This window comes from Corvus moneduloides, chromosome 17, assembly GCF_009650955.1.
Source record: "Corvus moneduloides isolate bCorMon1 chromosome 17, bCorMon1.pri, whole genome shotgun sequence".
NCBI lineage: Eukaryota > Metazoa > Chordata > Aves > Passeriformes > Corvidae > Corvus > Corvus moneduloides.
This window is the reverse complement of record NC_045492.1, coordinates 7,990,080-8,009,309: the sequence shown is the minus strand read 5'-3', so window position 1 is coordinate 8,009,309 and position 19,230 is coordinate 7,990,080. Positions and strand designations below refer to the sequence as shown.

The following is a 19,230-nucleotide window of genomic DNA, read 5'->3' as shown; positions in this document are numbered from 1 at the left end:
TGTGTCTGCACCCACGGGGGTGTGGGGGCCAGGGCAGGGTATCCTGTGGGGTCTGCGCCTCAGACCCCCATTCCACACGTCTGTTGTGATATGGTGCAGTGGGACAGTGGTGCAGGGGCTCGGGGATTGCCTGTCATTGCCCCAGTGCTGTTCTCCTTTACCCCCAAATCAGACTTGGGAATGTGTGAGAACAGGAATCAGGGCTGAGTTGGGAAAGTGGGGATGTCTTTTCCCCCCACCCAGCTCCCCCTGCCCCTTTGGCTCATCTCTGTGTTTATCCTCCTGAGGAGGGGGTTCAGGGGGACATGGGGCTGGGGGGAAGCCCCGTGGGTCTGAGCCCTGGCGTTGCAGAGGTTGGGGGGTTTCTATTCAAAGGCTTGTTCACCTGACAGCAGCCAGGCTGGGTGGGTTGGGACATCCCTTTCCCGGGGCATGAAGACCCTCTCTCCCTTCCCAGCAGCTTTGGATGGGCTCACGTCTCTCCCCAGCATGTCCACGAGGACGGAGCTTCTCCCCAACCTGGGGAGCAGGGTGGGAGGAGGTCAGGGCTTCACCTTTCGCCCCCCCCCCACCCCCCCATCCTCCTTGGGCAGGATTTGAATTTGGTGTCCAGGGGACGCACACCCCCAGCAGCCAAACCCCTCTGGGACGCGGCTATGTGGGAATGCAGACGGACCCCATCCCAGTCCCCTGCCACCTTCCTTGTTTGGGGCACGCGTTTCGGCCCCGAGGACCGAGGCTGAGCACGACTGAAGTCTCCGAGTGATGCAGCCGCAGCGGTGGGATGTGCATCCCGGTCCCCGGGGCAGCCGGGGGGCTGAGGGGAGGCCTCGGCGGTGCGGGCGAGCCTGCTCAGGAGGTGGCGGGGATGCTGCGGGGCTGATTATTCACAGCTTCCCTCGCCCCGATTGGCTCTGCCGCCGCGAACAGCCGGGCCCCGCCGCAGGAGGAGACTCCGTGGCCATAAAAGCGGGGTGGAAGGCAGCCGGCGGCGAGTCCGGTGGACAACCCGGGCATCACCGTGGGACCACCTGCCAGTGTGGCCTTGCCACCCATGATTGGCGCAGCCTGACGCCCGTGGAGGGACACCCATCAGCCACGACCCGTCCTGACTTGGCGAAGCGGGTGCTCGGCGGGACAGGGAGCAGCGGCAGGTAGGGCTGCCGGGGTTGTCATCCCCCTTCCATTGCGTGGGAACAGTCAGGGGATCTCTCTTGCTCCCCAAAAAGTGACAGTTTAAAAACACCGTCTGAGCCGCAGTGCTGAGAGTGGCTCGTGGTTGGACTTGTGTTATTTTGGGGGGCTTCCACCTGGCTGCAGGTCCCTCTCATCCCTTGAGCAGTTTCAGAGCCCATGAACAGCTGTCCAGAGCTCTGCTGGGGTTCATTTCCGTGCTGATGCCATGCCTGCCATCCTGGCAGCCGGATCACCCAGGGCTTGGAGGGGCAGAGAGGATGGGGGGGTTCTCTCTCCCCCTTCTTGGCACAAGCAGCAGTGGTGGCTGCAGTGCTGAGTTTTGAGTGATTCTATTCCAAAAGTTACTGAGTTTTGGAGAAGCCTTATCCTGATGGTGTTTCCAGGAAATTTTTAGAGGTGAGGAAAGGCGCTGCTGGAAGGTTGATTGTTCTTCTCCACCAGAAATACATGCAAGATCCAAACCTGCAGAGTTGGACCTCTGAGGGAGGAGAGATCTGCACAGTCTGGGAGAGCTGTTCCTGTCCTTCGTTAAGTATAATTGCAGGTTAATAAAGATGGGGTCAGTCTCTGCTCTCCGGCAGAGACACACAGTCCTGATTCCTCATCCCTCCTTGGGTCACCAGGTCTGTAATTGGCCCCTGGGGTGCATGAATGTGGCTTGGGGGTTTTCCAAAGCAAAGCCTGGTCTTTGAAGACTCAAGTGGAAGTGGGACAGGGGAGGAGGGGACACCGGCATGTACCTGGCACAGGTGGAATGTGCTGGGAGTAGCCACAGAGGCTGGAACTCAGTGCTGGCATTCCAGACCCTGCCACGATCCTTCCAAGGTGCTCCTGCGGGAGGGATGGCTCCGGAGCCTTGGGCTCCTCCAGGTAACACAGGATTGAGCTCGAACTCTGCTTTTCTTCTTCCTCCCTTTGTGTTCTTTCTGCTTTTTCCTCCCTGCTGCTTCTTTCCTTTTTTGTCCAAAGCCCTTTGTTTTCTTCCCCTTTCCCTGCTCCCGTTTTGCCAGTCCTCTTTATCCCAGCCTCAGGAGCAGGCAGAGCACTGCCGGGACATTTGTGGCACCACCTGGACACGGTCCGTTTGCAGTGGGGTGTCCCAGGGTGTCCTTGGCCAGGCTGTGCCTGGAGAACTGCAGCTCCCCCGAGTGCCATGAAATCCTCCGTCTGCAGTAGGGTGACAGGGATGGGACACACTGTGTCCAGAATGCCAGAGGTCTGACCTGTGCAGTGTCAGACAAACCGGCAGCTTGTTCCCACCATGGGAACATTCCCGGTGCCATCCCTGCGCGCTGCTCTGGCGGCACCCACGGGGATACCGGCAGCAGAGGAGCAAGGGAGGGGAAGCGGGTGGGGAAAGGGAGGAAAATGCTCCTGGGAAGCAGTCATCAGCTCTTTTTGAGATCTTCATTCCCCCTAGTGCTGCAGCTGGCACCTACCTGTGCAGCTGGCGTGTCCTCACTGCTCCGTGCTGTCTCGGTGGTCCTGAGGCAATAAGAGTCTGTCCCCGTGTCTCAGTGGTGAGGGCTGGCTGAGGTCCCACCATGCCCCTGCCATCCTGGGTAGTTGCGACCCTGTTCCCTGCTGTGCTACGAGGGCACTGCGGTGATGCACAGAGCTGGTGGCCGTGCAGCCGAGGAATGCAGACAGCTCGACACATGATGGTGCAGATAATTCAAATTAAATTTTAATCTAGCATGAATTAATACTGTGGCATTAACATTTCTTCATCAGTACCAATTACAGTACATTAGCAGCTACTGCTGGAGAACACAATAGTCTCTAATATGCGTCATTAATGTGTAACAGATCCCTCTGGGTCATGCCTTCCACCCTAGATAAAAGCAGCAAGGGAGGCAGGCAGGGGCTTGCAGCCTGTGCACCCCTTTGGGGCTGGCTCTTACTCCGGGACTGTCATGGTCCCAGTGGCACCGTCATCCTGTGGCACTGCAGCTGGGGTTGGCACTGGCCCCTCCAGCCTCACCCAGGGTCAGGTTTAGCATTGCCACCCACAGAGCCCCTCTCCCAGCTGAGCACGGTGTCCTCATCCACAGAGGCCAGAGGCTCTGTCACGGCTCCCAAACGGCTGGAGGACAGCGAACGTGGTTTGCAGGTAGGCTTGAACCCGAAATCCTTCTTTTTTCCCCTTTCTCCTGATGCAGACTTGGTGGGTGGGAGGGAGGGGAGAGAAGGCTGCACTGGTGTGGGGTACAGCAGCCTGGGGTGAGTCCACACTGGTCCATGGCACCACCCCATCCACTTCCCACCACAGCTCTGTTTGCTGTGGTTCCTTTCCCCAAGGCCATGGGGAAGAGCTGGTCATTCATCCACCTGTGCCACGCAGACGTGGCAATCACAGAGAAACCCAATGCTGGGGAAAAAAAGGGACTTTTTAAGAGAGATGGAGAGGATAGATGGGATGGAATCGGGATGAGGTGAGATGGATGCTATGGTGGTCCTGCCCACAGTGACTTGGTGGCCCCCAGGGACTGGCTATGGCTCAGGGCTTGTGCCAAGGACCAGGCTGCAGCCAGGGTAAGGGGTCACATCTTGTGGTGTCCTTGCCGGGAGCAGCAGCCGGAGGTGAGTCACATGGGAATGGACACAGGCACAGGTCCTCGTGTATGTCCCCAGGAGCAGCTCACAGGTGGACGTGGTAGGTGCCCAGTGCCTGTGGAGTGGTGATGGGCCCTCAGAGCTGGCACAGGGATGGTGACAGGCTCTGCGCTGTCTTCCCCTCTCCAGGCAGTGTCTGTGGAGTGAGATGGCACGGCAGGCACTAACGCTGGCACTCTGCCTGTCCCTGTGTGCGGTGGCATCTGCCGACTGTGTCACCCAGTGTTCCCTCTGCACAGCCCAGACCCGCGGCACCGAGAGCAGCGTTCGGCCCCTGGTGAGTGCCAGCACCACACGGATATGAGCCAGGGAGCCACAGCAGTGGAGTGCAGGGTGCAGGGTGGCAGAGCTGGGTGGCACCTGGTGTGGTGGTCATGGGCACCCCAGGGTGCAAACTTCGGCTCCACACTGAGCCGAGAGGGCGCGGACCCCTGGGCTTGGGGTGGGAACACGCCCAGGGTGGGGTGGGAGGAAGGCAGGGGGTCACCCCGAGCACCTGGGGCCGCTGTGGCCGCTGTCTTGCAGATGTGCCTGTGGGAATGCCAGGGCTTCTTGTCACCCGGCCCTCAGTGGGAGATGTGCAGGAAGGCGCTGGCGCTCCTGGCCCCGCTGGTGGCCCTGGCTGAAGGGACAGACCCGTCCCCACAAGAGGCAGAGGAGAATGAGGCAGAGCCGGAGCAGGATCTGGGCCCTGCGGAGCTGCCGCTGGCACCGGCCAAGCGCTATGGGGGCTTCATGAAGATGATGTCCAAGGGGAAGCTGCTGTCCCTGCTCGGCGAGAATGCTCACAGCAAGGGAGGCCTCAGCAAGAAGTTCGGGGGCTTCAGCCGCAAGCCGGGGGAGCGAGCGGCCCCTGAGGACTACCCGGGGCCGGCAGGTGATGGGGATGAAGAGCCCACGGGTGCTGGAGCCGAGGGGCAGGAGCTGGCGCAGCTGCACAAGCGCTACGGGGGCTTCCTGCGCCGCATCCGGCCCAAACTCAAGTGGGACAATCAGAAGCGCTACGGGGGCTTCCTGCGGCGTCAGTTCAAGGTGATCACGCGGTCGGACGAGGACCCCAGCGTCTACTCAGAGGAGGTCTCGGACCTATAGAGCCAGGCATGGGATGGCAGGACCACGGTCCCCACATTGCCACCCTGACTGTGCCACCCACCCCAGCCCCGTCCCCTGCCCAGCCTGGTGTGGCTGGTGTCACCCCTGCCTCATTCCCCCAGGCGACCACGGGTCCCATCCCCAGTTGTCCCTCTCTGGTTCACTTGCCCATCCTGTGCATGGAAGGGACAGTGCCACTCCTCCAGCTGCTGGCGGTGTGGCTGTGGCCCAGCCCAGGGCTCCCGGGGGCATCTTGCTGGGCACACGTATCCTCCATCCTCCCGTGGCTGCTGGAGCACAGCACGGTCTGGAAACCATCACAGACTGATGATGGCCAAGGCAGTGGCCTCTGAGCAGCAGGATGAGCCAGGGCAGGATCAGGGAAGCAGCTGCCGTGGCCATGGGCAGAGGTGGCTGGCAGAACCACAGCACCATCACCGGGTGCTCAAGCAGTGCTGAGCCCAGCCCCTACTCCCCTCCCCGAGCCTCTCACAGTGTCCAAATAATCCCAGCACCCACCTGGTGCCCCTGGACTCCCCCTCCAAGAACGACCTCAGAGGCAGGGTCAACCCCATGCCCCAACACCCAACCCCTCCCTCCCCCCCGCAGTCAATAAAAGGCAGATGCCAACAAAGCTGAAGCCATGCTGGGTGCTGAGCGTCCTCTGCAGGGCAGAGCAAGCACCCCAAACTGGGGTGCGCAAGCAGGCCAGGGGTGCTGGCTGTGAGACCTGCAGGCAGGATGTGGTGATATCCTTCCTGTGCCATGGGTGCCAAAAGGAATGTGGGACCCCATGCACCTCCGGAGCCATATCCTGGGGGTGACATGGCCATCACAGCTGATGAAGTGCAGGGCAGGGACGCTCAGCCTGGTGCAGGGGCACGTAAGGTGCTGGCAAAGTACCTCCTGCAGCAGCAGCCAGGGGAGGCTCCCTTGGGAATCACAGCTGCTGCCCCAGCTGGGAAGGGGCAGTTGTGCTGAGGGCAGTGGGCAAACCGTCCCTTTTCTGCTCATGTGTGACCCCACCAGCAGCCGCTCAGTGCTGAGGAAGCCCAGCCCGGGCAACAGCTTCCCTTTTGAGTGTCAATGTAGCCCCACACAACAGTTCCTGGCTCTGGTGAGACAGTTCATGTCCCAGACACAGCCCAGGCACCAGCTCCAGGTTGAAAAGGGGGGAGGTCACTGCAGAGCACTGGAACACTCAGCTCACGCACAGCACAGGCTGGAGCCAGCACAGAGCCTGCACTCCAGTTTGGGCACCTCAGCTCCAGTTCAGCTCCCTGCACCTAAAGATGCAGCCAGGCCAGCCCCTGGTCAGTCCTTGCCCGTGGGGTGCACTGCTCCCTTATCTCATGGTGCCCAAGGGAACCAGCACCACAGCCCTCACCCCAGCCTCGACCTCCTACCTTCCTCTTCCCTCCCTCCAGAGCACACTACAGGGCTGTGCAGGATGAATCCCCCCTCTCCTCCTCCCTGCAGGACACACAGACCCCCAACCTCACCCTGCAGCCCCAGTAGGTGACCTCCCTGAGCACAGGGAGACGCTGATGTGCAGGAGCAGCACAGGACTTTTCACTTTTATTATAAAAATATCTTGCAAGCAAAAAGAAAAAAAAAACAAAAACCAACCCCAAAAAAGCCTGTACAAGCAGTCACATTGCTCCCAAAGCACTCCCAAGGACCCCAGGTGCCCCCAGCCCCCCACATTTCCACTGCTGCAGGAGCCAACACAGGGTGAGACTCCACACGGTGGCCCAGGAAGGGGACAGATGGAAGACATTTGTCCCCATGGGTGGGCTGGGGGGAGCCTGCCTGGCCCCCAAGACAGAGCTGGGAGGTGGGGGGACATATAAGCCTCTTATAAACTCTGTAGGGTTTGGGGGGTTCTTTACTGAGGCCTCGGTCTTAATTTTGCACATCTTAGTCTAGTGTTAAGTACACAGCAGTACACCCACGTACAACACAAAACATTGGGGGTTTCAGCTCTAAAAATTAACAGTTACATGTCAAACAGTCAAAACATGTTACACGGTACCTGCAGGGAGCTCCCGGGGGGAGCCAGGCTGGGGGGCCCTCGCACGCTTTGTACAAGCCTGGGGCAGCGCTGGTGGGTCCCAGTGCAGGGCAAGGCTGTGCACAGGAACATGATGATGATGAGGAGGATGCTCGGTGCTGGGGAGCCAGACCTGGAGCTCCCCTGGACGGCGGGGTGGGGGCCTCGGCTCAATGGTGTCTTACAGTGTAAGATGTAACCAAAAGTATGTATTCTATCACCATCTGTTAAAACCAGGTGGGGCAGGGTTCTTTATCTCTTCCATGACACATCCCTGATAACTCCCTCTGGTTCGATATCTTCTGTTAATGAGCCATCAAGCCTCACTGCACGACTTATAAAATTACATCATCCCATCGTGGCATGCTCCGCCCAGGGGGAGGAACCGAGCATTCCTAGCTGGATATAATCTGGGGCTTGGAACACCACAGGCAGCCCTGACCTACAGGATTCCCAGAGGACAAGAGCTATGTAGCCACCACTGGATCTTCAGAGGAAGACCAGACCCTTCCACAGGATCACTGCTTCAACAGAACCACATTTATCACATCAGGAGGACCGCAGCCACCACTAAATCAGACTGCTACCACCACCCCGACCAACAGGCTGTCAGGTTGTATCCTGACTCTGTCAGTGTTTCTGTACTACTGCATTTATTTTTGATTTTTCCTATTAAATTGTAGCTCTGATTTTGAGTCTCTCATCAAACTAGTACAAATGGCCTTTCAGCCTCTTGGCCTTGGGGCGAGACGGAGGTCCCGCAGAAGGGACACTTGGGAAGAGAGGCAGACACTTCGGTCCTTCCTTTAAAGCCAGAGTTTGGTGTCCAGGCGTGGTGGCAGAGCCCCAGAAGGCAGTGTGGGGGCCCTGCTGGTCCTGGGGAGCCGTGGGCCAGGCAGTGGCATCCCCATGAGAGCTGGTGTGGAGGCACTGTATACCTGTCCCCTCAGCCCAGCCGGAGCTTCCCAAGGAGCTGCTGCTCCGCTGGCTGAATCTGCATGCGGGCAAAGCCGGCACACTGAGGTTGAGCAACCCCTGATATGGGGGTCCTGAAGGGATGGAGCTGGAAGCCCCAAGACCAAACTGGCCCCAAAAATCATGTCTCTCTGGATGGGAGAAGACCCCCACAAGTATTGCGGGCTCCATTTCCATCCTAAAACACAGGTACCGCAGCGCATCTTCACATTGCTCCCAGTGCTTCCAAGAGAACAGTCACAGGAGGAGCAGAGCAGGTCCCTGCAGGACACGGGGTCCCAGCAGCCACTGCTCACTTCCTGGTGATCTGGACACTGGCATACTCAGAGCCGGCCTCCTCGGGGCGTGGGGCCGACCGCTTGGGTGCCTTGCTGAGGTGCACCATGTCCAGGTCGGCATAGGTGAGGTTGTCGTCGCCGTTGGGTGCCTGGTTGGTCTGGATGCAGGCATACTCCGACTGCTGGCTCATCTCCACCATCCGGCGGATGGTCTTCCTCTCCTTGTCGAAGTTCAGGTCCGCGTAGGTCAGGTTGTTGGGGTCAGATTCCTGTGTGAGGCACAAAGAGTTCCTCCTCTGGGAAGATCCCCCTGTACCCACAGCCCTGCTCTGGAGTCAATCCCACTGCAGCTCAGCCCAGGATGCCACAGTCCCTGCCTGTATGGGGGAACCATGCCAGCAGCCACCACCCTGCAGCCATGCTCTACCCCATACTACAGCTTCAAATCACAAGCCACCCTGTCACCCTGTTCTGGCTTCAGAGCCACTGACACAATGCCAGAGCCATCGCTGAAGACACTCCATCCCAGCAGGGCCAGTCTGCCCAGTGATGCCCACGTGGGAGCTGGCAGAGCCTGGGTGGGACGGACAGATTGCTGCTGATCACGACTTTGCTCGTAGCTGCGTCACCAAATGCAAAATAACTCCACAAATAGCCTGGCTGGCTATCGCACAGCTGGTTCTCCCGGCAGCACCAACCCAGACTTTACTGAGAGGAGGAGGAGGAGGAGGAAGGAGGGTGAAGGCATAAAAGATGCTGCGAAGTAGCTACCCTCTTCCTGGGGCAGCTTCTCTTCCACCTCCAGCCACAGAGTGGAGACACTGAGATGTTCACTGGAGAACCATCACCCTCCACTGGAGACACTGAGATGTTTCACTGGAGAACCACCACCCTCCACTCCCATCTCCAGTGGCTCCCAGCCACTCTCCCTCCCCAGTCCCAGGATGACCCACCTGGGTCGTGGCCTCGCTGCTCTTCTCTGGCTCATGTAACCTGGAAGGAGGGACAAAAACAGTCAGACAGATGGAGCATCCTGTTGCCTCTTCCCTAGTTATGGAGCAGCTGGGGAGGTCAGATGCAAGCCAAGGTCCTTGCAGCTGCACCCAGCAAGACAGGTCCTGAGCATTGGCTCATGTGCTGGTCCAGCTGCCTGTCTGCTAGCCAGAGACCAGCTCCCACCAGCCTGCTCAGCCCCACCACAAGCCAAAAATCCCCCTAGGCACAGAGCCCCCAGATGGGCAGAGCCTGTGCCTCTGCCGTCCCTTTCACAAGTTTTGGGGATACAGCTCTATCCCAGTCCTGAGGGACTCTGTGGGCTGGAGGTGTCCAGCTCAGAGTTCCCACAGGTTACCCAGTGAGTAGAAGAGATCTGCACTCACCTGGCAGACGGCGAGCTTTTACCTGCTGGAAGAGAAGTAGTTTAGGAAAGAAATAATTCAGAAAATAAGACAAATGCCCCATTTCCCTGGGCACAGAGAACACACGCAGAGACTGCTTCAAGGACATGGACACATCTTTTCCCAGAGGCAAGTGCCTGCAATTCCCTGGAGTTTCAATCAGTTTCTTTCAGGACTGTTCCTAGGGGAGCACAGGAGGTGCAGGACAGGGGTCAGACCAGGCAGAGCTTTTCCTGCAGCCTGCAAACAACATGGGCAGGTCTATCCATCACCCCATGGGGCCGGACCTGCAGCTGCACTGCCAGAAGTTATTGTCCAATGGGGCAATGTGAAACCCATGGGAAAGAGAAGAAAAATGGGGCTGGGAGCAGGTGCCTCCCTGCCACACACTCGGCTCCCTTACCCTTGATCTGCTTCGTCCGGATGAGGTACAGAATAGCCACCACCAGCAGGACCAGCACGATGCAGACCACGCCCACCACGATGTAGATGAGCATATCGTCTGAAACATCAATGAAAAGGTCACCATGGCCCAGGAACGTGGTACCTCCCAGTCCCTGCAGCCTCACAGATGGGATTGGCACAGTGATGCATGAAGCACCAAGGAGGACAGCTTGGTGCCTGCCACCATCACATCCCCCAGCCCCCTGATATGGGGATTTGGTCCTTCAACCACATTTTGATGGGACTTTGAGCTTCCTCAGAGGGTGACACCACACAGCTGCCCTGGCACCCCATCCCAGCAGCTCTGACGCACCCGTATCCATCTGGGACCCCTTGCTCAGTCCCCCCTGGGCCGGGTTGGAGATCCACAGGACGGCTGAGTAGTTGACAGGGGCCTGGGCATCGTGCACCACCACGCAGGTGATCGTGGACCCGTTTTTCTCCTCCGTCGCTTGCACCTCCACCTGGCGTCTCAGCTCGAACAAGCCCCGGGGCAGCTCCGATGGCCGGGAGATGTTCTCCTCCTTTATCTCAATCCCATTCTCTAGCCAGAAAACAGACATGTTTGCTGGGTAAAACTCCTTCATGTGGCAGGTGAAGGTCACGGTCTTGTTCACCTCGACGGGGCTCGGCTCAGCACGCACTTCGACACTGGGGGGAACTGGGAAGAGAGGCAGAGCTTGGTGTTTGGCATCTCCAGCTCTGCTGCCCACAGGGAGCCCTGTCCCTGCCCCAGGATCCCCTGTCCTCCTCCCAGGGCCCCCAGCCCCACAGGAGCGGGACACCCCAGTGCGAGTCCCCCAGCCCTCACCTCGCAGGGTCCTGCTGAGCTGGTACGTCCCACGCAGCGGGGCCGGCAGCGTGGAGTGCTGCACCTCACAGATGAGCTGCGAGCGGACGTCATCCTTCTGCAGGGTCACCATCACTGTGCTGGACACTCTGTAGGATTTCACCGGCTCTTCGGTGACCTGAGGCGGCTGAGCCGTCATGGGGTCCTTGTTCTTGAACCATTTCACCCCAATTTCTTTGGGAAGGAACCCTCCAGTCGTGCAGGTGAAAGGCACCGACTGCCTCGGCATCGCTCTCTGCTCAGGCCCGGACACGAGCGGGGGGCTGGGTTTGGCTGTGGGGAGAAGCACGGGGCCATCAGACCAGGCTCTGTCCCCTGCCCAGCCCTGGCCCTGCCAGGAGCAGGGTCTCCTACAAGGGCACGGTGATGGCCCATGGGATCCTCTCCTGGAGCCGCTCCCAAGCCCTTCCACATCCCTGCCCAGCCTGAGCAGACCCCGCTGGGCTGGTTCCCAGCAGGAGCTGCTCCGGGAGCCCCACTCACCTTGCACGGACACCTCTGTGCCACTTCCATGCTGAAGCACCTCCTGCACACCAGTGACTCCCCTGGCAAACTTCACGCAGTAGTAGGTGCCCATGTCCTCAGGCTCAACGTCCCTGATGTGGATGCTGAAGTCTGTGTTGGACCCAACCAGTGCTCTCGTCACACGGGGTAAGGAGTCCCCTGTCTGGCCATAGATGGTCTTGTTCCCACTGCCCAAGCCCTTCAGCCACATCACAGGACCCAGTTCAGCCACTCCGGATATGGTGCAGTTCAGGGTGAGTGTCTCTCCCGCTGTCACCAGCACCTTGTCCTGGGGCTGCTGCAGCTTGAAGTTCTGATCCATCTGGGCACCCACACCTGGAGAAAAAAAGAGACCAAGTCTCGCCTGGCACCACACATCCAAACTCCCTATTCTTCTCCCAGTTGGGACAGGCTGAGCACCCCACTCGGTTAGAAGACACCACAGGTGACACAGCTGTGCCCACGGGCACAGTGCTCTGCCCACAGGGCTCAGCAGTGGAGCTGGATGGAGCTTTGCTTGGTGACTGTCCTGTGCTCTGTATGGCTAGATCATGGAGCACATCCCAGCTGCCCATGCCTCTGACACACTGGGCTGTCTCCCACAGCCACCTGGCTTTATCAGCCAGGAGAAAGAACAGCACAAAATGATGTGCTCCAAAGAGCTGGCTCCCATTACCAACATGCTATTGCATTTTCTGTCCTGAATTCTGTCCCATTTCCATACGGAATCCCAGCCCCGGTGATCCCAGCAGAAGACAGCCAATCCCCCCACCAAAACCAGCCAAGCTGGCACTGTTCCTGCTCAGCAGCAACCACAGGGAGCCATCCCCTTCGGAACATCTCCACACCACTGGTCCCTAATCGAGTCACCTGTGCCTCACCTCCCTGCTCAGTGATGTCCCAGATAACCCCCCCTACACATCCATGGGTTACCCAGGGGTTAATTTTGTGAGTGCTTCCCATGCCAACATAGGTATTGCAACCAAATTCATGAAAGATTTCAATACTGGTCACTGCTTAAAGGAACTTTTTTTTAAGCCACATGGGGAGAGAAGTGGGGGAACCACTTAGATCCACCTGCTGGTAACAGGCGGCTGTGGCACCCAGAACCAGTGTCATGGTCACACAGATCATTGTGTTTGAGCAGGTAATGCTAAGCAGCATGGGGAGCACATGGACCAGCACCCACATCTCTCACACCAGAATCATGGAATCACAGAATCTTTTAGGCTGGAAAAGCCCTAAGATCACCAAGTCCAACCATTAAGCCAGCACTGCCAAGCCCCTAGCCAAACTAAGACTCCAAGTGCCACATGCACACATCTTTTAAATCCTTCCAGGGATGGTGACCCCACCACCGCCCTGGTCAGCTCTCTTACCCTTTCAGTGAAGAACTTTTCCCCAATATCCAACCTAAACCTCCCCTGGTACAACCTGGAGCCATTTTCTCCTGTCCTGTTGCTTGTTCCTTGGGAGAGGAGAATGACCTCCACCTGGCTACAGCCTCCTTTCAGGGAAACCCAGGACAGCAACTCCTACTGAGGCTTCCCTTGGGACACAGCAGGATAACCTCTGGCTGGATGGTCCCAGGAGGGCCCGCTGTAGGACAAGCTGCTCTGACCCCTCTGGCCACAGCTGGCCCTCACAGAAACTCATTTTTGGCAGCTGCTAATCCCTCCTGACTCACAGTGGTATGTGCTGTACCCATAGATGTTCTCTGTTCTACTGTGTGTGGAATTACTCAATCTCTACGGCCAGAATTACCAGGATCAGTTTCTCCAGACTGCCCCAGTTAAAGGCTTTTTGCCCAGGGCATCATTCCACAGCATCCTCAGCCAAAACCTTCAGGCCTTGGTGTTTCCCTTTGAAGGCATGTCAGGATTAACACGGCAGCAGCATTCGACACCAGAACAAGTTTTTCCCACAAAACAAGCACAGAGGGACAGAGTTGGTTTGTGTCACGTCCAGATGAGTCATTCACTCTAAGCCTTGGTCCTGCACCTGAGCTGTGGTGCTCTGGGCACCTGAGAGACAACCCTATGCTTCTCAGGTGACACCCAAACTGCAGGGAGCAGCGGTCCCGTGCACTCCATGTGCTGAACACGGTGCTGACGCAGGGCAAACACCACTGGGATCTGCTTCTGTGGCATCTCCTGAACTTCTCCATCTCCTGCTGCTGACAGTCTTTTGCAAGAAATGGTTGAGAAGCACAGAGGAAGTTCACAAGCACAGAAGCATCATCACATCATCCGTCTCTCACCAAACCACTGCACGGGGATGTGACACAGGCAGGCACTGGGGTGACACAGGCAGAGAGACTGGGGTGACACAGGCAGCAACCACACAAACCCCCAGCCCTTCCACATACCTGGGGGGCCACAATGCCAAGTACTGGCTCCACCAAATTGGGCAAACAAAGCTCATTAGTGGGCGGCACTCAGTACAGCAAAGGACACGTCCCATGCGTGGCCACAGAGCAGGAGCCGAGGGCCAGGCCCGCTCCCCAGCACATGCTCTGTGCCCTGTGAAGAGCGTGTTACTCACTGCTCCCCTCTGCAACCCTCTGCAAAAGCAACTTCTATGGAGTGGTTACCCCCATGTCCCCTTGAGGGTGCCCTGCACTGGGTAGAACTGCCTGCACTGCCCTGCACAGCCCAACCCGAGCGAGCCGAGCACCTCCTCTTCATCCTCCCTCTCTCCATCTGCCCATCTCCCCACGAGGCACGTGGTGTGCTGAGGGGGAGAGCTGGGGAAGTACCTGCTTTGGGGCCCCAGAGCTAACCCCAACACCCAAGAGTGTCAGGGGTCAACCCCAAAGCTCATTTCTTGGTTGCAGTGATGGGTCCCAGAGAAACGTCCAGAGAAGCACTGGGACACTGAGCTGAGCGTGGCTCGGTGCCCTGCCTGTGGCTGCCACGCCTGGTGTGCGGCAAGGGCTCCCCGCTGCCTCAGCACAAGGGTCCTGCCTTCCTGGGACCACAGGGATTTATCCCTGCAAGCAGCAGGGATCTCTCCCAGGGGCCAGATTTGCAGCCAAACGTGGATGGTCTGTAAGCATTCCACATCACCGAGCCTGCATTCCCTCCTCACCAGGGCAGCAGTGTGCAAGCACCCTGCCTGCCTCCCATGCCCAGGGATTAGCAGGCACGGAGCATGCTGTTGTCCAGGCATAGGATGCAAGGTGCTTTCCTGACTTCTACTGCTCCCAGACTAAAGAGGAGAAAAAGGGCTTCACACTGCCGGCAGCGCTGCCTGGCCAGGGGCTTCACTAGCAGCCCTTGGTCACGGCAGAAAACACCATGAGGCTCCAGGCAGCCCCTCAGATAGGATTAAAATGGGGCTTTGAGGTATTTTTACATGTTTTCTGCTCTGCTGCTTCAGAGACCCTCACCCAGCTCTGCTCAGATCACCCTGTTCAGCGATTTCTGATCTATGACACACAAGCTCCAGCCATGATCCACCACAGGAACACCCCAACAAAGATTAGCTCGCACCTCCTGGCCAAGAAGCAGGAGTCCTGGTCAGACCTGGCTTCTCCACCTCCTGCCTGCATCCAACACCCCACACAAGGACCAACCTGACCCCTCACTGCTCAGAAAGACCCCAATCCCCCACAGCAGCTCACAGCAAGCCCCCCCCCCCCCCCACCCTGATGGGAAAAACACAAAGGGGAAGTTGGCAGAAAACCCCAGAACACACAAGTTAGAAAATGCAAAGTTTCCACCAAAGCTCTTTTCCTCTTTCTCCTGAACACAGCTTCTCCTCACATGCAGCCGACCTCCCCCTCTCCTTCCCCTTTTGAGGTGCTCACCCAGTGGGATTGGGAGCTCAGCCAAGCTCCCTCCCAGCAGCTCACAACATGCTTGTGCATCAGAAGTGGGATGCTGGAGGTCTTCATGCCACAAACACATGGGACACCACAATTTCTCTCTGTTTCCCTGCTTCTCTCCTGCTGCCTGATGACACTTTTTTCTTAGACTTGGATTTCAAACCACCGGGAATTGGAACACGATCCTCTTGCCCCCAAGATCACGGGGAATTTAGGTGCTCTGACCCTGTAATCTGTTCTATCCTACACTCCAGAATTAGCCAAGGGTTTTAAAGCCCTGAAAAGCATCACCTGACAGTTCCCACGTAGGTGGGAGCACCCTCGCAGTGCAGACCCGGAGCACTTCCAGCCCGGAGCAGAGGCAGGAGCACGATCTGGCAGAGCCTGCCTCCTTCCCGTTATTCAGTTTAATTTGGGAGCAAAATAATCCCAGCTCTTGCTGCAGTGCAAGTTTTCCATGTTGGTGACACATTTTTTTCTATATTCCACCTTTTGAAGTATTTGATATTGAACAGATTGCAAGAGGCCGGGGTTTAATTCAGGAGAGGCTGCTTGGATGCTTCCTGGTAAAAATAGATTTTTTTTCCTCTGAAAGAGCTCTAGGATGGCTGTGTGTTCCAGAAACAACGTGCAGCTGGTCACCGGCATCCGAAGCCCCACGGTCACTCACTGAAGAAACAGGCCAATGGGCAAGGGAACCCCAAAATAATCCTGCTGGAATTTCACCTGCAGCAGGGCTGCTAGGGGCGGAAACTAACAGGTGCTGCCTATAAAAGGCCTGGAATCTGCTGTTTAGGGAAGGCAAGGAGAGCCCCGGGGATAGCTGTCGAGCCCTGAGCAGACCCCAAGGCGCTCAGGGAGGGCTGTAGTAAAGGCTGTGTTTTACATCTGTGACATCAGAGGAAGCCTCGGCTCACACGCAGCCACCATTTCCAAGCTCCCCTCCTCCAGCATCAGCAGAAATTCATCCCAAGAGCCAAAGCCCCAGAAGCAAACCGAATTCCCCTTTAGAAGAGGCTCTGGGAAGCACAGCTGAAACCCTCTGTGGAGACACACAGGCATGGAAGGGCTCTGCAGGGCACAGTTTCTCAATGGGGCTTTGCCGTTTGGTTTCCCACATGTCGCTGCCTTTGCCCCACAGGAAGGTCTCCTCCAGGACCTTTCCTTTTCCCCTTCACTTCTGCAGGAGCTGTCTGAACAGCCAGCAGTAGGAGCCTGGGCCAACTCTGCTGGAGTTCAGCTTAGTTTGAGCCATGGCCCAGGAGGGATTCACCGTATGGAAAAAAAAGACATGCACGTTTGCACCTAAAATCAGGGATGCAAACCACTTCACAAGCCAGGGCTTTTCACCCTGGGGTGGGTTTTTTTCCCATGGTCAGCTCAAAGAAATGGGGTTCTTACTCCAAGACCACATTTAATCAAGTTCAGGAGCTTTGCTGGAGCTATTCTTTCACGCAGGAAATCGCAGTGGCTCACTGGGAAGCTGCGCTCACCGCCAAAGCCTTCTTGGCTCTCAGCAGCCGGAGTTTTCAGTTTGGGGCCAACACTTCTCAGTTGTGATCAGGCGACTCAAAGCGAGGAGTGCTGTGCTGAAAGCATTTGCTTTCTGCCCAAGTTTGCATCCAACTCCTTGCCCAAGTAAAGCTTTGATGGTAAATATTTCAATGGGCTTGGGAGAATGTGGGTTTCCCCCATGGAACCTGGGCTGGGCCGTTTGTAATGAGATCTGGCTGGAAGCGGTGGGATTGGAATAGAGCAAGAAGCTCAGCAGCGAGATGCTCCTGTAGATGCATCACCACCGCTGCAGGTTTGCCTCAAAAACCCCATCCCTCCCTTGGCAGGGAGGAGAGCGATTCCTTCGAAATCACCCAAACGAAACACCCTAGAAAGGAAACATCCTTGAAAGCAGCAGTCACCACAGGGCTTCGTTCCTGGTGGGATGAGAGACTTCCTGCTGCTGGTAAAGGAACAGAAACAGCCAAGAGCGGCACACTTTGACTGTCCTTTGCTGTGTCCCCCAGCTTTTCTAAGGGACTGGTGGAGCCACAAGCTGCGGGGAGGCCTGGGGCACCCTGAGCCTGAGATGACACAAGGCTCCGTGGCACAGGGCGCCCGGAGGTGTTGCAATCCCACCGCTTCAGTGCCCAACAGTTGAGCAGAGAAAGAGTCCACAGTGGGGTAGGCAAGAAAAACAAGTTCCTGGCAGAGCCTCACCAGAGCCTCCCCATGCCTTCTCCACTACCATCTCCAAGTGGGAATTCGGGCTGCTCGCTGAGATTTGCCTCACCCATAGCTGGCAGGGGGTGCTGGTGAATGGGTGGGAACAACATGCCTCTTCATGCCCCTGCCGAATTCCCTGCCTCGCTGGGAAGGGGAATGTCTGCCTGCCTTGAAGTTTGGTTTGAGAAGAACCGCCGGGCGAGGGCTCCATGGGAGCCCCTCGGCCATCGCCGCTCTCTAGGTCACCGCAGGAAAGGTCAAAGCAACCGTGCGCGGAGAGGCGGCGTCATGTCGGTACCGGAGGTGTGCGGGAGCGGGGAGAGGAGAGGACGGGGGGAAAACGGAGGACAGGGCAGGGAGGGAAATGGGGCGAACAGGGCAGAGGAGAGGAGCAGGGCGGGAAAAGGGGGGAAAACAGGGCAGAGCAGGGAGAGGAGCGGGGAGGGAGGGAAAGGTGGAAAAACAGGGCAGAAGAGACAGGAACAGGATGGAAAAAAGGGGGAAAACAGGGCAAAGCACAGGAGAGGAGCAGCGTGAGAAAGGGGAGAACAGGGCAGAGCAGGGCAGCAAGGTGGGAGGGAAAGGGGGGAATAGGGCAAGGAGAAGAGCAGGGAAGCAGGTAGGACTCATGGCTTACCGGGCAGGGCGAGCAGCAGCAGGCAGGGCAGTGCCCAGGCGGTGCGGCCGGGATCCCGGGGATGCGGCTCCATCGGTGCGGGGAGCGGAGCCCGCGGCTTCACAGCGCGGCCCCGCGCCCGGCTCGGCGGCTGGGTTTGATAAATAAGACAAATAAAAAAAAAAAAAAAACGGCATAAAGAAAAAAAGGGCAAAAAAAAAAAAAAAAAAGCGCAGAACTGCAGCTGGCGAAAGAAATCGCTCTTCTCAGCCCCAAAATGAGGAAGGAGGCCGGGCTCCCCCCTTTCCCCCCCCGCGGCGGGCGGGCAGCGCACACGCACGCACCGACACGGACCCGCGGCCCCGCCGCCGCCCGCGGGCACCGGGCCGGGCTCTGGGCCGCTGACGGGGCCGCCACGGCGGGGCCCCGGGCGGGCGCGTGCCCCGGTGCCGCGCGGAGCCGCCTCCCCCCCGCCGCCGCGCCGCCTCCGTTGCCGTGGTACCGGGGAGGGACGGAGTTGGCCCCAGCTTCGAGACCCCCTCCGGCTCGCAGCAGCCTCGGGTTAGCGCCGCTTCCCCCCGTGGCGGGGGCGAAGCCAGCCCCGCCCGCCCCGGGGCAGAGTCCTCCGGTCAACCCGGTGTGCGGCTGCCTTAAGGTGGGCTGGGGGGGGACCCCCGGCACCGGCCGCCGGGAGCCCCGGGGTGCCCGGTCCCTCTCGGTCGGGGCAGAGGGGGGGCGGCTCCGTGGCCCCAGGGCTGCGGGGGTGGGGGTGTCCTTACTCGCCACAGGCTGCCAGTGTAGCCACCGCTTCGGCACGGCCACAGTACACAGCCCAGCATCCCTGGGGTGCAGGAGCACACAGCTTTGGGGGTCCTGAACACCCAGGGGCCACCTGGGGCTGAGCCAGGACAGCCCGTGGCAGAGGCACAAGCAGCACCCAGCCTTGGGGGTCCCAAATGCCCAGGGACCTCCCAAGGGACCACGCAGAGCTGAGCTGTGGCAGCCCGTGGCAGAGGCACGGGTGGTGTTTTGCCAGTGCCACAGGGACAGGTCAGCTTGGCCCACGATGGTCAGGGCCAGGAGGGAACACTGGTGCAGGACAGGCAGAGGGTGGATGGGGAGGGAGAGGAAATTTCTGCACAGCACGCTGGGAGAACGG

General features: G+C 58.5%; 2 protein-coding genes across 7 annotated transcripts; one reads left to right on the top strand and one right to left on the bottom strand.

Annotated features, from left to right (window-relative positions):
• The first annotated feature begins 628 nt into the window (after positions 1-628).
• On the top strand, positions 629-5,545 carry PDYN (prodynorphin). Of its 4 annotated transcripts, XM_032127321.1 has the most exons (5): positions 1,066-1,154; positions 1,639-2,067; positions 3,252-3,310; positions 3,943-4,090; positions 4,339-5,545. In XM_032127321.1, the coding sequence occupies exons 2-5, from the start codon at positions 1,849-1,851 to the stop codon at positions 4,903-4,905; spliced, it is 993 nt and encodes a 330-aa protein (XP_031983212.1). In that variant the 5' UTR covers positions 1,066-1,154; positions 1,639-1,848; the 3' UTR covers positions 4,906-5,545. The 4 variants fall into 4 exon arrangements, with proteins under 4 accessions (XP_031983211.1, XP_031983212.1, XP_031983214.1 ...); XM_032127323.1 differs by lacking the exon at positions 1,639-2,067 and having other exon boundaries at positions 1,068-1,154; XM_032127320.1 differs by lacking the exons at positions 1,639-2,067; positions 3,252-3,310 and having other exon boundaries at positions 629-1,154.
• Positions 5,546-6,470: 925 nt separating this feature from the next.
• On the bottom strand, positions 6,471-18,664 carry LOC116452666 (tyrosine-protein phosphatase non-receptor type substrate 1-like). Of its 3 annotated transcripts, XM_032127315.1 has the most exons (9): positions 18,574-18,664; positions 18,093-18,222; positions 11,386-11,742; positions 10,864-11,175; positions 10,366-10,713; positions 10,012-10,110; positions 9,591-9,615; positions 9,165-9,204; positions 6,471-8,480 (listed from the first exon to the last, which is right to left on the bottom strand). In XM_032127315.1, the coding sequence occupies exons 2-9, from the start codon at positions 18,163-18,165 to the stop codon at positions 8,226-8,228; spliced, it is 1,509 nt and encodes a 502-aa protein (XP_031983206.1). In that variant the 5' UTR covers positions 18,166-18,222; positions 18,574-18,664; the 3' UTR covers positions 6,471-8,225. The 3 variants fall into 3 exon arrangements, with proteins under 3 accessions (XP_031983206.1, XP_031983207.1, XP_031983208.1); XM_032127316.1 differs by lacking the exon at positions 18,574-18,664 and having other exon boundaries at positions 9,591-9,612; positions 18,093-18,450; XM_032127317.1 differs by lacking the exon at positions 18,574-18,664 and having other exon boundaries at positions 11,386-11,736; positions 18,093-18,450.
• Positions 18,665-19,230: the final 566 nt, after the last annotated feature.